The sequence below is a fragment of the Augochlora pura genome, chromosome 4 (genome assembly GCF_028453695.1).
Source record: "Augochlora pura isolate Apur16 chromosome 4, APUR_v2.2.1, whole genome shotgun sequence".
In the NCBI taxonomy this organism is placed as follows: domain Eukaryota; kingdom Metazoa; phylum Arthropoda; class Insecta; order Hymenoptera; family Halictidae; genus Augochlora; species Augochlora pura.
In genome coordinates, this window is record NC_135775.1 from 4,808,896 (window position 1) to 4,825,109 (window position 16,214).

General features: G+C 43.1%; 1 protein-coding gene across 1 annotated transcript in view; it reads left to right on the top strand.

Annotated features, from left to right (window-relative positions):
* Positions 1–11,237: 11,237 nt before the first annotated feature.
* Positions 11,238–16,214, top strand: part of LOC144468832 (uncharacterized) — a 64,370-nt gene continuing 59,393 nt past the window's right edge. Inside the window, exon 1 of the mRNA XM_078178588.1 lies at positions 11,238–11,841. Within this exon, the coding sequence (XP_078034714.1) occupies positions 11,760–11,841 (82 nt within the window). The 5' untranslated portion in view covers positions 11,238–11,759. The remainder of the gene's footprint in view (positions 11,842–16,214) is intronic.

Here is a 16,214-nt window from a genome sequence, read left to right on the forward strand (position 1 = left end):
GATATTCATCGCATCCGTTTCAGTCGACAACAGTTCGTAGCAGTTATTCCCGTGCCTTTTACAATCCCCGGCTGAAACTTTACCATGGAACGAACCCGCCCCGCTCGCGAGTAAGAAACTCGATGAAATGTTTAGAATACGTGAGAAACACCGAAACGAGATCTACACGAACCGACTAGCAAAGTCTCCGCCAGACTTTTGACAGTACCTACGGAAACTGTAAGTCGGTGATGCAATTGGGACGATGACACGCACCCCGGCGTCTCTCGTTTTGTTAACCCCCTCCACCCCCAACCGGGCGAAAGCATGCACGGCGACGAACGCAATCGCATTCTTCTTGTCCACACGACCGAAATTGAACGGCGGCTTGTTCCCCCCCTGGCATCGATATTCGCGCGGCACTGTGAAATTGTATCACACCGCGGCGGTCCCTGTGTATTATACAAATTCAGTCGGAGAGAGCAAACCACGGGTGCGCGCATGTTGTGTCGCACGCACACACACGGGCACGCTGTTGCTTCCTTTTTCCGTCGACGCGCACACGCTTATAATATATATCGGCGCGGGAGGCATAATAAGTCCGCGCGCACAGAGGAGTTTGCCTCTTCGCCGGCCGTATACGTGCACGTATCCAGAATCGGCCAGGTTCCCTGCTCCTCGCGCGTCGACGGCGGCGGCGGCGTCGGCTACATATAGCGCGGCCGTGTATCTGACAGTACCTAATGTGCTTTCAAAAGCGCTCATTAGTCACTGAAATGCGGTCGCGAAGTGACAACTCGCACGTGGAATATTATACGGTCGAAGAACTTCCGCTATGCCGTATCGCGCGAGCGTTGCACATCCCCTTTGCGCATGCACCGTCCGCGGCGCGTCCCTCTGTTTCTAACTTTCGCATTATACGCCCTTTGTCCGCGATTCGACAGTTTCGACAGTTTCGCAATGGAACGTGAGAATGCGGCGAAGCGGCCAGGGAGAACCCGCTTGCAAACGACGTTAAAGTTCGATCGAACCGGCCGCATCTGGGCCACACCGAAATTTTTCTCTTTCGCGTACACGTCGCGCCCAAGCATCCCCCTCTCCCTGCCGCCGCCACCGCCGCCGCAGCCCGAGCCGGTACACGTGTGTGCGGTGCGCGCCTTGTCTAGCCCACCTACGACCGCGCGCCGGCCCGCCAACCCCGATAATACACGCCCGCCCCGCGCGCGCCAACCCCCTTCCCTCCCCCCCCTTGCGCGGTTTCCCCCTCCGGCTAAACATTGTAATCAATTACAACGCCTTGGAAAAACACAAGAGATGCAACGCCGACACGGAATTTTCCCCCCTCTCCCCCGTAACCGGGGAATTCCTCTTCAGACCGAGTGCCACTTCAACGCCCCTCTTTAGCAGACTTTCGGGCAAATTCTAGTCGAACTTCAAACAAAATCCGCTGTCAGGTAATTCAGCTGTTTCCCGTTTTCGCCAGAATATTATTAAGCCGCCTTTGTAAACGTTCCCTGTATTTACCGAAATCTGCTTTTTTTTTCTTGTGCTTTTTGAAAAGATTCTTTCGAGTTGGAGTGGCCACCGGATGCAACCACGATGATACTTTCCATTTAAAGAGACCGTATTATTACGACGCTTTGGGAGCTATGTAGTTTCAGAAATTTCTTCTTGCGCCTTTTAAGAATCCTTTTGCGATGAAGCTTGCGCTGATATATAAGCGAAGATATTTTTCGTTTAAATGGGACGTGTTGTTACGGCCTTTTATAAATGTTCTTGAGAATTTAGGAAAGAAGGGAAGAAGGAAATTTTGAGGATTTTTATGATTTTCGAGAACCCTTTTACGCTGAAGTGAAAGCTAAAAGCATTCACAATGATAGGTGCTGTTCATTTAAGAACAAAAGAGTGAGAATTAATTTCGTCTTTGGTACTGCATGAGTTTGAAATAGGGAAACTGCTATAAATTATTATATATTTATTTTAGAGAATAAAGTCTTTGTCGTAAAAAATATTTGAATAATTTTCGTAAATGTACTGCGCTCTGTAATAAAAATCACGAAAGATTTAAATAAATGTAGTCTCGTAGTATCTGTTAAGAATTTATGTTCTTTATGAATCTGAAAGAATTAATTTTTCTGACTGTTTAAAGTCATTTCGGATACGTGAAAGAAGCGATTATTTCGGAATTTTGCAGAAAATTATTTCGGAATTTCGCAGAAAATTATTTCGGAATTGTGCAGAACATTATTTCGGATTTACCGCTTTTGCGGGACGCAAGAGTGGAGCCGGCGTTTCTGCTCTACAATTTAAATAGTGCGTCAGAGGAACGGAAAGAAAAAGAAACGCAAGAGAGGAATGCAAAAAAAAGAGCCGCTGCCGAACGTTTGGTTACACAGAATCGTGTACCCAGAAACGTATTGTGACAACCGGATACGTATCTGCTGTTTTCACAAGTGCGATAAATTGTGTAAATATTATTCGTGCTTCGAGGGTACAAATATTGTTGCACTCTTGCTGCAGTCCATCCTTTTTTTACGAGATCCCGTCGAACTAAACAGCTCGAGATTTCATTCGTCGTAATAAGAGTACTGCGAAAATTGAAAAATACTTAATAAAGTGACAAAAATTATAAAAACGTTCTACAAAAGATACTTTCCTTAGGAAACTAAATTAACATTTTGAAAAATTCGCTCGGAAAAAATCGCTTATTATTATTATTATTATAATTAGCTTAAAATTATATTTATTGTTAATAGCAATTATCGACGAAAATTCTATTTCGATTATTTGTAATAACGCGTTTAGCAATTATAATAAGTTTATAAAATGACAATGTCTTTTATATTAATAAGTCTGTATTTTTCCATAAAATTTAGACTCTTTAGAAGCATCTTGCAAAACGTGAGCACCTTGATAGCGCGTTCTTTTTATAAGATTCGTCGACCAGGAATACGTCGTTGTCGCGACAGTGAATCTGGCAGCTGCGGAATTAATTTGCGTCGGGTCGAACAATTTTCAGTGACCGAAACTAGTCGTCCAGAACTTTTCTCTCTCTCTCCGCTATTACTGAATGGGTACGGTTTATGAGGGTAACAGCTGGGACACGTTGATAGTGGCCATTCACTGGCCGTACGCGGTCATCTGCGGATGGTTCTCGACCGGTTGTGCCCCGAAACTTAGATTGTTGGGGAATTTAGTGAACCCGTGAGTGGAGTCGATGAAGCTCCGCGATGAAGAACTTCAGCGAAATGTTGACGAAATCTGCTGTCTTCGAACGGATTCCCGGCATCGTTCGGGGGGAGTCTACTTTATTCTAAACTATGTAGACGTATTCCGTTTTCGATCAGGGTTACGCCATCGTCGCGCGCGGACCGTGGATAAATCTCCGTATAATTCGGGATCAAAAAAAGGGTGGGATAACTTTGAAAATGCTGAGAACGATTTCCTTGTAGGGCGTTCCCATTTTTCATGAAACATTTATGCTCGATTCAAACCTTTCGACAGCTTAGGAATTGTCTTCGTCAATTTCTACTAAAAATCCCGAAACCAAAATGGAATTGTTCTTAATCTATATTACTTCTTGAATTTACATACTTACATACTTATAATTACAAAAGAAAATTCACGAAGAACAGTAGACAATTTTATTTTGCAACTTGATCGTTTTTAAACAAACTACGACACCGATTAGCATTTGTATAGCTTCATAAGAATAACGTCAATGAATTTATTAAAACTATTTAACAGTTTTATTATATACAGTGTGTGCTTAAATGTTTCCTGTTAACGCGTGTTCGTCGTTTTAATAACTTTAAAGCAAGACACGCGAAACCAGTTACTTTTTACGGCGAGATTTGCCGTTGAAATGTACTTCCTCCGTAATTACTAGAAAGGTGTGCGAGATTTAAGTAAGAGGCGGCGAGCTCGTGTCACAAATAGACCGAATAAATTAGCCCGTGATTCCGGGACGCTTTCACGGGAATTCAGGTGGTCTCAGTCACCTGCAGCAAAAGGCGGCGGATGTAGCCGGGCGAAGCTTGGCACAGGCACGTCAGTCATCAGGCAAGTAGGAGCCCTCAGTTTAAGCGTGATATTTGCCTGCTGATGCAGAATCGGCTTCTGCAAGATCGCGGATGCTTTCGTGTTCCGTCAGATGGAAACACAAACTGCTCCGGCCGATATTTTGACAGAGCGCGCGCGCTCGCCTTTGCATGGCACAGAGAAAGGATTTTCCGGATTTCCCGAAAAAATTTCACCAGCTAAGTTGCCAACGCTATACATCCGCGCGCGAAATGTTCCACCATTACTGGATTAATTGCTTCGCGCGGAGGATAATCTCGGGGAAAATGCAATAATTCGTGCACTTTTTCCATTATAATTTGATGAAAACAGCAGCTGTTCAAATAAATAAAACTTCGTCGATTATTCAAAGAACTCGATTAGGATTTAATTATTTTGGTAAATTCTCTTTATTTCTGATTTTTGTAGTTTTCCAAATTTTATTATATTATATTAACCAATGTAAATGCTGTTAAATTATATGGCTATAAATAAAAAATGTTTAAAAATATTTAAATTATATACCTATAAAATGCTAAAATTATATAGCTATATTATTTATTAAAGGTGGATTTGAACTGATAGACTGTTGAATCGTTCATACTAATTTTTACTAAACACTATAATAATATATAAGCGAGTACAATGTGGCACAGTCTGCTGAATTTTAAAATAATTCCTCGGTAAAGCGACAGAGTATAAATTATGTCATAATAGCATGCGGTGGCACGCAGAATATTGTTCTGATTTAATAATCGCCGATCGTGAAATAAAGAAAATTAATATCGGCTTCTTGCGGGCAGCACAAAGGATGCTTTTCATTTACAACCGTTCGCCGAACAATGGACAAATTATGAAAGAGTATTTCCTTTCCGCGGTCATGCCGATCGGGCTGAAAACGCGGTTACAAGGAACAATGAGCATGATTCCGACGATCGTTTTATTGGATATCAAGTCGCGTCTGCTTTGATTCCATTTAATCGCTAATCACGAAGCTTCTTTCTTTTTTTCTTTAGTTCGTGACGTAGCGAGCATGGTAATACGATTATCGGGAGATTGATGAAGCGTGATTTTCGGGACGACACGCGGGAACTGATATTTTGAAAGTAAGGACGGAACGTCGAACCTTTCTCGCGTGTCTTCGATTAAATCGACGGCAAATCATTTTTCACGATTTTGTGGAAGTGGAAATTCTTTGTGGAACGATATTGTCGCGTGTAACGATCATTCTAGATAAGTAACATGTAGTCTTGAATGTGGAACACTAATTAATGCGATTTTCGTGCGGCTGGTCATTACAGGTGGGCTATTTTTGCAGATTAACGTGTATAACATAATAGCTTTTAATTTTTAACCATTTATTTGAGAAATACGACCCAGCTTAGAAATACAGGGTGTTCCAAAATTGTTTAACAATCTAGAAGTAGGAGATAACTGAGGTCATTTTAAGCAACTTTTTCCTTTACAAAAATTTTCTTCGAGGTTTCGTTAACGAGTTATTAACGACAAGCATTGACCAATGAGTGGCAAGCTCGACTGACACTCACTTCTCATTGGTCAATGTTGTTCGTTAATAACTCGTTAACGATGCATCGGAGAACAATTTTGTAAAGGAAAAAGTTGCTTGAAATGATGTTTCAAGATTGTTAGACATTTTTTCTATATCTTCTTTAAAAATTATATACACTCATAGTTTCATAATAAATATTCTGAATTGAAAAATCTTTCCCAAGAAAAACTGGTTAGTAAACTAAAACTGGAAAGTTAATATCGATCACAATGGAAAGTATTTTAACATTTCTATATCATATTTCGTATCAATCGTAATAAAATCCAATTTTTTCGAATTCAAAATTAAATAAACTCTATATCGACTTTCATAATGCAGAATCAACCCCTGTCCAATTCAATCACTAGTCACAAGACACCCTGTGCTACATATACCATAAAAATGAATTATGAGAAGTATTCTAAAATTATTGTCACCCATATGCGACGAGTGAATTCCGTGGAACGAGCCGGACTGCCACGGCAGTAAATAAATAACCAAGTTGTATCTGGGAACCGTGCGCGAAGTCTTCGTAAAAGTCGGAAAGATAAAAGAGAGGCTATAAAATAAAGGAGAGGACGAACGCGGCGACAGCAAACAAAGAAACCGGTGAGAATTGCGGAAAACGAGGTGAAAGTAGCACGGTAATAATCCGGCAAGTGTATTCGCGACTTATATGAGGGCGCGCCGAGGTGTTTGCGAGGGGATGCGGCCGCGAAAATGTGCGCGGATATAAACCGAGCCGCGGCGATACACCCGCGAAACAGATCTCGAAAGAATGCACACCTGGAGGAGCACCGGGCCGCGCGTACGCGCTGGAAGACGCGGAGGAAGTATCAAACAATGCATGCCCGGCTGTGTACAGCGCGAGCTGACCTATCGCCGGCTCTGTGCTGCAGCTAATTAAGAAGAGTAATGCGTGGGGGAAAAAAGTGCTCAAAAGCGAAAGCCGCGAAACAGATATCGGAGCGCCGCGTGCGAAAAAATTTTTGCGAAGTAATCTTAATCACGGTTTGCGCTGAATGCATTTTAATGTTGTTTGCAAGTAGATTGAAAATTTTACGCTTTCACGTCGAAGTCGAGAAGCTGTAGTTTGAAAGGGGGTGGTGGATGATTAATACTTCGACTGTTACGTCACTCATATGGTGGGTGATTCTGCCACCCCATGTTACGGTGGTATTATTTGCGCAAATAAGAGGTGAGTTCAATTTTATTCTGATGACGGATAAGAGATCAGGATTAACGAATAAAATACTGTTAAATATTATCAAATAAATATACGATCGAATTTATCTTGATTTTATTCGAATAAAAATTCACGCGAACAAAAAGCTATTTGTCGTTCGAATAAAAATGGATTTGTACAGGAAGCAATATGGAAAACAAATTACGTAAAAAATCCGTCAGCAATTATTAGTATTTAAATAGTTTATTTGAATAAGAAATGAAGAATTATTCCAATAAAATATTCGACTAAAAAAGATCATTCGAATAATTATTTTAGATAAATATTCTAACAATGCTAACAATGCTCCACTCTAGCTCAAATTTAAGAACTTATTTTCAAGCTAATCTCTCGTACTTCCCTAATTTTATTATGATTCGGAAACATGAAAATTTTGCAAAATTAATTGCTGTCAATTTACTCTTACAATTTTAATTTGAAGTAATAAGATACGTTAAAGCATCACAGAAAGAATATTCCTTGACTTAGGTTTAGAAAATTTTATTTTAAGATTTTTTGATTTTGATTTGATTCAGAAAAATTTCTTTTAAATCCGTAATGTACTAGCACTGGTATTATTTCAATGAATCGAAGAGAAGACGCTTCCCGCACGGTTTTACCAGAAGCATTCCATTACGTCTGTCTTACAAATTTTCTCACCATAATTTCTGCCCGGAATCCCCCTAGATATTAGACGTCGTATGTGATTATTAGATGACGAATAGGACGAGTGTTGGACCAGTTGCATGGGCCGCGAGCGAGCCGTTTGGTCTACGACACTCGAATTCGCCCCGTTTTAATAAAATTCACAGTTAACATCACGGCAAACGTTTAATCGTTTATTAACGCCCGAATGAATTTGTTCGGTAGACAAAGGCTCTACGAACGATATAGCCGTTCCTCTAATAATTGAGGACCCATAAATCTAGACTTGGACTATCTCTTAATCAGAGGTCTTAACGGAACTCCACGAAATTGGGATCAGGCTTCCCAAGTTGCCTTTTCTATACCAATGCCGCTGATTTATTAACTTAATGATGCTGTTCCAGTGAATGAACCATGCCAAAGTTGTCCTGACTCGCAGTTCAAGATTAATTTATTAAAGTTCTTTATTAATCTCGAATCTGTAAATACAAAATACGGTTTAAAAATTCTCTGCAATAATTACACTATATTTTATTTAATTCAATAATACAAGTAAGATAGATAAGATATAAGTAAAATAGTTTCTAATGAATTATCTATAACTTAACAATATTTTTTAAATCAACAAATGCTTTTATTTATCCCAACTATGATATATTTAAAATTAGAAATATTACATTTATCATAATTACATAAATCCGTTCTAGAAAAAGTGTATATTATTAAAAATATTTATTTATTGTAAACGGTATCAATTTCCATTAGTTATAGATAAAGTAAAATACAAAGACACAAGTTACAAAGTAAAATATAAAGGCATACGTTGTAAAAGAAAATAAAAAACAAAAATATTACATAACACCTGCTGTAAATGAATCGTGTTATAATTATTTATATTAAATTGATGAAACAATCAACGTAGTTTCTTATCGCTGCCGGTACCCAAGATTGAGACACGCGGCGCAGTTCTCGGTAGGAAATATTTATAACATTCAATAAAACCGTCGCCGGCAAAGTGTTAATATCACGGCAAGAGCGGCGGAGGTTATGTTAAGCATAATGGCCTATAGACATGTCCTCCACGCACAGAGCTTCTTACGAGGGCTTGCCTCCCGGAGTGTCGCCTACATATTGTGGATGTATAAAGCGTGCGGAGATAACGCAGTATCTAATGACAGACCAAAGGAACATCTGCAGACAAAGTGGATGAATAAACCGTGTCGAAGTGGGAGAGAAAGCCCACGAGCTTGCGGAGTCTGCTATTGTCAACATTGACCTATAGCGAAATGTCGTGTCGCACGGGTTCGAGGATAATCTGGGAACGCTCCGCTTCAAAGACCATTTTTGTCCATTATAAAATATAGAAAAACAATAGTCTACGTAAAAATAATCTGCCAAATTTGTCGACCAGTACATTGCACACATTTTCCACGAATTTCAAACAAATAAGCCGCGTGTTTTTCTTAACTGCAAGTGAACACGCCTGAGAACTTCTAAATTAATGCACGCGCAATTTAAATTAAAAGTCACCGCGTCTACGCAATTTCTATGTACAATGTGTCGTAGGAAACATTGTTAACTGCGCCGCTCTAAACGCTGCTCCAGTCGTAAAAGAAATGATATTCACGGAGAAATTACACGGTTATTTTACCCCCAACTTGTCGCTTTTTTAGTGCCGTTGCACCGTTGCGCGTTTCTCCCGACTATAGCGCCGTTAATGCCGAGGATTTTTGTAAACCACTTGGCGAAGATACTGTACGGCGGAGATTAAAAAAACGGGCCGAATGAAATATTATTCTTTCACGCCGGTTTTCCGTGCGACTTTTGTCACCGGGAGCACCGGTTGCAGGAAGGGAATAAGCTTCGAGAATGCAATAGTTGTAACATTGGAATATTATAGCGTCCATTTAATAATATAATTATTTTTGGAAGGTAACAATGTCGAAATAATATAGCATCCATTTAATAATATAATTGTGTTTTGGATGGTGATTTAGAACACAGTTTGCAATAAAATAGAGTAGAATGCGATTGACATTTCATTTCTGCGTTGACAATTGTTTTTACATAGAACAATTTCTGCTTGTTTTCTGGTTATTAATGAATTGAGTATTTTACTGAATTAATTAGCAGTCCTATTCTTGAGAATGTGAAGCAATTTATTAATTACTTATTATTAATGATCTGTTCAATAATTATAGTATAATAATTTACTATATTGTTCACTCCAAAATAAATTATTAAACCATGTTTAATGATCATAATGCTGTCGCTATTGATTCTAAAATGGTCAAATGACAAGTCTCACATTTTCTAGTTCATAATTACTAAAATCACAAAACTGTTCTATCAAAAATTTGTTTAATCTATATTTCTATTCAGGCAGACGTTATTATAAAAATTGTAAAAAATTTAAATAAAACCTACCTTATATTTCTTATTAGCTACTAAAAAATCATCAACCCTTAGCACTAAGAATATCAACCCCTCAGAATATTTCTCTCTGCGAAGATAAAGAAACATTGCGAATTTATTTCCTCAATCCAATGCATATAAACATATTGCCGCTATTATCTACGCAGAAGCTTCTGAATACCGCCACAGAGGGTGCAAAGCGTCAATTGATTCCCGGCACATAGTCAAAAGATCGCAAACGCGAAAGTTTCACAGGCAACACCCTTAAAAGTCTCGCCGAAGACGAATCATAGAAGAATAAGAATACACCCCTAGGTCGCTGCCGTGGAGCAGTGTAGAAAAGATTACGCAGAGGGTAGAGCAGCAGCCAAGCAACTTCTATGGGGCGATCGCCGGAATCCGGAACGGACCATAAAACTTAACACGAGTGGGAGCCCATAAATCATAAACCAGTCGTCACCCTCGTCCGCGTCCACCGTCGAAACCGTCGGCGAAATAATTATACAGTGGGTATCAGACAGCATTGTGCCCGTCGACGACCCTACAAATTCAAGAAAGAGCATCAAAACGATCCGGCGTAATCCTCGCGGAACTTAGCCCCCATTGTGGTCAAGGATGAACGAACGGAGAAGCGAGGAGGGCTCGGGTGTTCGCGGGGCAGGAGGACGGGTGGGTCCAAGAAGAGGCCCGGAGGGGAGGGGGGGGGGGGGGGGGGCAGGGGGGGGGGGGGGGGGGGGGGCCCCCCAGGGCCGGGGGAGGGGGGGGGGGGGGGTGTGTGCAGCGGCGGACGGCGGCGTCGTGCCCCCCTATCACCGTTAGAAGCTTTAATGCCCGTGTACAGTCGAATCCGGCCACTCTGTTTCAGCGTGGCATACATCCCACTCGAGGATACCGATATTGAAACGTAAAAAAGATTCAATCAGTCGCGAAGTTTCAGCGCCAATCAATCACCCCTTCCCCGAGTGCTATCCCAGCTTTAGGACGCAAAAGCTCTCTCTCGCGCGCGCAGCCCGCACTGGGGCGGCTGATCGCGACGACGACGCTAAAATGGCCGAGGGGGCGAAACGAAGGGGGCGGAAGAGGGGATGAAGAAGAGAACGAGGCGACAGGGAGAGGGGGTGGGGGTGGTGGTGGCAGGAGGGAGGGAGGGAGGCAGGCGGAGGGCGGGAGGGGGGGGGGGGGGGGGACGGGGGGGGGGGGGAGGAGGAGGAGGAGGCGTGGGAGGGCGCGCGCGGGCGAGGGCCCGAGGGGAGGCAGAGGGGCAGGGAGAAGCGAGCTTTCGGGTTGCACGACCGAGTCGACGCACTGGAAGCTCTCCGTGCTTGCGGCGGGAGCCTCAGTAGCCGCTTGTACGTCGACCGGAAGAGCTCTTTGTCGTCACGTCGTCCTGAGACGCGCAGCGCGCCATCGCCGACGAGAGGGAGATCGTCGGATCGAATTTTTATCTTCATCTTTTTTTTTTTCGCTCCCCTTAATTTTCTCTCTGGTGCGCGAACCGCGAAGGCGAGCGCGCGGTATCCCCTCGGAGCTGTCTCTCTTTCTCTTTCTCTTTCTATCTCTCTCTTTTTCATTCCGTCTCCCTCTCTCGCGTTTTTTTCACTCGTTCTTCCGTACACGCAAACCACGCACGCACCCCCGTTGCCGAAAGGATTCTCGACCCCGGGGGGCACGAGAAAACTGGGACCGATTCAAAGTGAAGTGTTTTCCTCTTTTTTTTTTCTTTATCGCTGTCATCCCCCCCGTTGACTGGTGAATGGATCGACGAGCAGGTGCGACGACCGAGCGGGACCGGATCGTCCTCTTAATATGAACGCGGAGCTGTGATCCGTGGCCGGACCCGCGTGTATGAGTGTGTAATTACGGCAACAAGAAACCGCGGAGACCAACATGAGAAGTGTCGCAAGCTATCGGGAAGCGCGTCCGACCCTCTCCGCACCGCTTTTCATCGTCCTCGCCGTTTTCGTGACCGGTAAGGAGCCTCGTGCGCACACAGGATTATACACCGCACAGTGATCACGATGATGATATCTCTTCATTCTCATTTTTACCATTGAAAACGGGAGCCGCGGCAACCCGGCCCCGCGCGCGAGTGTATCTCGAGAGGATTTCGGGATATCGCGAGTTCCCTCGCGATGGTGCACGATCGAGAGGATTGCTGGCAATCTTGCTCCATACGAAGCGCTACGCGAGCCTTAATGCCGTTTTTAGGGTGGCGTTTATGCCCCCGGAGCGGTTACCAGCGCCGATAAATCACCGCTGGCATCAAACGGTAGCGGTTACAGTGCGCCCCGCGCGCGCTCCCGGCGATTTCTCATGTCCGAAAAAGTGCTGCGAAAAATTCCGATCGACCGCGTATCGCCGGCGGCGTGAACCGTCAGCCGCGATCAAGGATGTCGGCGATCGTTAATGAGATTTCCGAAGTGCGAGAACACGGCGATTGGAACGTCGATTCGGGACGGAAAGAAGGGGTGTATCGGAATTTCGATTCCGTCGCGGAATCGATGCCGCCGATCGGTTCGGCCGAGGGCTCGCGCGGGATCCGTTTGCGGACGAGAACAACCGTCGAGCACGGCACTCGACGGATTTATTCGACGGCGGGGCCGTGTCGGGTGAGGGCCGATCGTCCCGTCGAAGCGACGCGCTCGTCGGCGACCACTCTTCCGCAAGCTGGAACGAATATTTCGCGCGATCGAACCGGCCGGCCTCGTCGACGGAATCCGGTGGATCGGCAATCTAGGAGGGCTGCTCGTTCAGACCCTTGTCCCGGGGTTTCGTCGGTCACTTCTCGCCGCGGCGACGTCGACGACCGGGTCCGATCCGAGCGAACCGAGGAAAGGCCATCCGTCTTCCCGGAGAGTGCTCGATTTCTCGAGAGCGCCGCGGCGAATCGCTGTCGAGAAATCGGGCTCCCGGTGCCCGTGTTTCGCGCTTAAGCCGCGCAACTTCCGCGGATAAAGTATCGGGGAAATCGTCGGAAAGGGGTAGGGAAAAAAAAGGCGGCGGCGGGTAGAAGAGAGAAACGCCGTCGCGCATTATTCGGTTTCGACGAAGCCAGTGTGCGCTCGCAGAAGTTCGAACGATCCACCCGTTTAAATGACCGTGCCCTGACGCGGATCCTCTCTCTCTCTCTCGCTCTCTCTTTCTCGAGGCGACGATTGCGGACAATAAAGAAGTTTCTGCGTCGGGGCTCGCGCGAGACGTCACGATTTCGTTCTTTTGTGCCGAACAGAACCGCCGCGGAATAGGATTAGAATAGTTTTTATACGATCGGGTCGCCGCGGAAATACTGAGCAGCCGGAACCTGTGCGAAACGGGTCACGTACACGCCGTCCTCGATCCTTAATGTATAAAAGGATCAATATTATCGCGGCGATAGCGATGGGACCCGCGTTTTCGAGCCACGATCGTTTCCACGCTTTCGGTAATTGTTCCGCGGGAAGATCAAACGCTGCAGGACCCTCGGCGAATGATTTTTTAATACTGTCTGCTGGGAACCTATTAACGCGGTGCAACGCGGAGCCATGAGACGGAGGCTTCGACATCGTATTGGGAATTTTGCTGGAGATGTTTCATCCTTGCGGACGGGGATTTTTAAAATATTAATAATATATTTCGCTGAGAAATACAGAAATTTGAATGTGGGGTAGAATGGATAATATAGTTTGAGATTTTGCTATGTGCGTAATAATACGAAAATAATTATTTTAAAAAATAGTTAACGAGGCAGAGATTTATTTTATTTAATACAATTTTTCATTGCTTTCTGTATGTTCGAATTCACTGCAGATTTTTATGCGAAGAACTGTCTTGCAATAGTTGCAAGTTACTGCTACCATATACAGTCTTCTAATTAATAATTTGAACAAGTTGATAGAAATATAACAGTGTTTACAAATTCTTTAAATATCTACTGTTTTACTTGAATAAAATTATTCATTTTTAACTGTCAATAATAATATCATTAAATATTATAGGTTATTCAACTTATATCATTTAATCGACTCATTTTACTCATTTATGCATAAAATTCGCAGAATAGTTAAAGAAATTATTGATATATTAACTTTATTAAACATTACCGAATGACATCCTAACTTCGTAGGTTTAAACAAAATATAAAAATAACCTCAATATTTATAAACTAATCCAAGAAGACGAATAATTACATTTCATTCTTAAAAACTAATTCTCTACTAAAATCAAAAGATGTCTTTTAAAAATGAATTTTTACAAGCGCCAGCGAGAATTGCGACGCGGTTCCAATGAAAAATGGAACGAATTCGAACGTCGTAAATAGTAGACCGAAACTTTCTTTCTATCAAGTGTGACAGCCGTTGGGAACTGTTAAATGACTCAAAAGAAACGGTCCCTTGGAACGTTGTAGAATTGCTTGATCGCCATCTTTGCGATCCCGGGGCCGGCGTTCTATAGGAGGAACTCCAAAGAAGTTACTTTTAATTTATTTCAGCAGATTTTTACCTTCGAGTGATACGGGTTCGGCACGGGAATGAATTTCAAAGATGAAATTAGTTTTTCTGATTATAAGTTTCTCCTCGCCGGCGACTTAATTAAGGTTCGCATTGAATCATTTCGTTAACAGTTAGTTTCGGGGAGCGTCGAACACAATATTTATCGCCGGAAGTTCGACCTTTCGATTCCGTTAAAAAGAACTGCAGTCTCGTGAACGATTTAATATTATTAACAAATCGAGTCTTTTGTAACACAACCATTTCTCTAAATGCGAAGATATTCTCTTGTTAGGGTAATTAAAATTTCTGAAATAGAATTTTTGTAATTGCACTTCGCGATTAAAACAAATTCTTTCCTCTTTTAAAATTTTCTATAAAAATGAATTGTTCAAATACAATAAAATCGAGAGGCGTTGACAGTGATACATTCTCCACATAAACAGTTAACTTTAACAAGATGGTTGCATTAAATTATTTAAAGAAAAATTCTTCGAATATTGCATACAATGCCGTTCTTACAACGTTGAATATTATTACCGGTAAAATCAGTCGGCAAATGATTGGATAAGGAATCCTCTTATCTGGTGGCTCTTAATCAAAGTACCGTGAGCGATAAAAATCAAAATACTCTCCTGAAGTTTCCCCCGATTCCCTCGATCTCGGCGGATTACGGAACCGATGTATTATCGGGATTGAAGTTAAAAGGTCAATTAGTTTTAAACGCGTTTTATTCAACGAACGGCGCGCGCGCGCGCGCGAGCCTTATCTTAATCCTCAAACGAAAGGCAATTCGAATAAATAGCTTCTCAAGGAATCGTGGTACTCGCCGTCGCTGCTCAACCGATTTCTCTATCGACACGTTTATCGATCGTTTCGAATATGTTTCCGAAAAACTCCGTCCAAGCTATCCCAGCACCGTACCGGAGCCGAACGTTCTCGGGAATCGACTGGAAATTCGACAACGACGCCCAGTGTTAGTGCAGGAAGAATTTTTCGGGCAGTGCCGAAAACCGTCGCGCGCCGTCGACGCTTCTCCGTTTCGTTCGCGCAGAGAGCAGATTTGACGACGGACGAATTGTTCGTCGCAATTTATCAGTCGGACGTTATAATTCTGTACGGCTCGCACCGTGTACAGATTAAAACGCTGTCCAGGACAGTTCAATTTGATTCCATAAATTCAATTAAATCGGGGAAATTGCAAAAAAGCATGTATCTCCATCGGCAATAATCAGCGAAATCAATCAGTGGATTTGCAAAGCGATACGGCGACCCTTTCAACGAATTTTTCTCAATATCTTTTGACAAATTAGTGCCCCGGCTGTTTACAGGCAAATACCCGGCCCGCCGGTTTTCAAAAGCGCTCGCCGCGTCCGCGAAAAGGAACGGATCCCGATTTCATCTGTCATTCAATCCTGATTTAACTTCAATTATTTATGGTCGCGCGATATCAATGCCCACCGCCGCCGTTCGCATGTTTAACTTCTGCCACTTTTTAATCGGTTGCAAATTTTTCAACGAATCACGCGAAATCGGTTTCCGACCGGATAAAATCATACGAGGTTAAACTGGCTAGGAGAAAATTCCATTTTCGATATCGAAATGATTTTAAGAGAAAATAAGCGAGAATGTAATAAACTACGGAACGGTATTAATCAGGATACGAATTACGGGACGCGTCGATGTCGTAGACAAAAAAAGCGTAGATTATAGTTATTTACTGTCGAACGTTCGACCGATAAGGACGCGGCGCTGTCCGCCATTTCTCACAAGAAAACCATCCATTATCGTGCGGACGGTTGACTTAAATCTGAAGTTTTATGGCGGATAATCAAAGCCCGGGCGCCTAGCCACCGCCGATAACCGCGTCGCTATA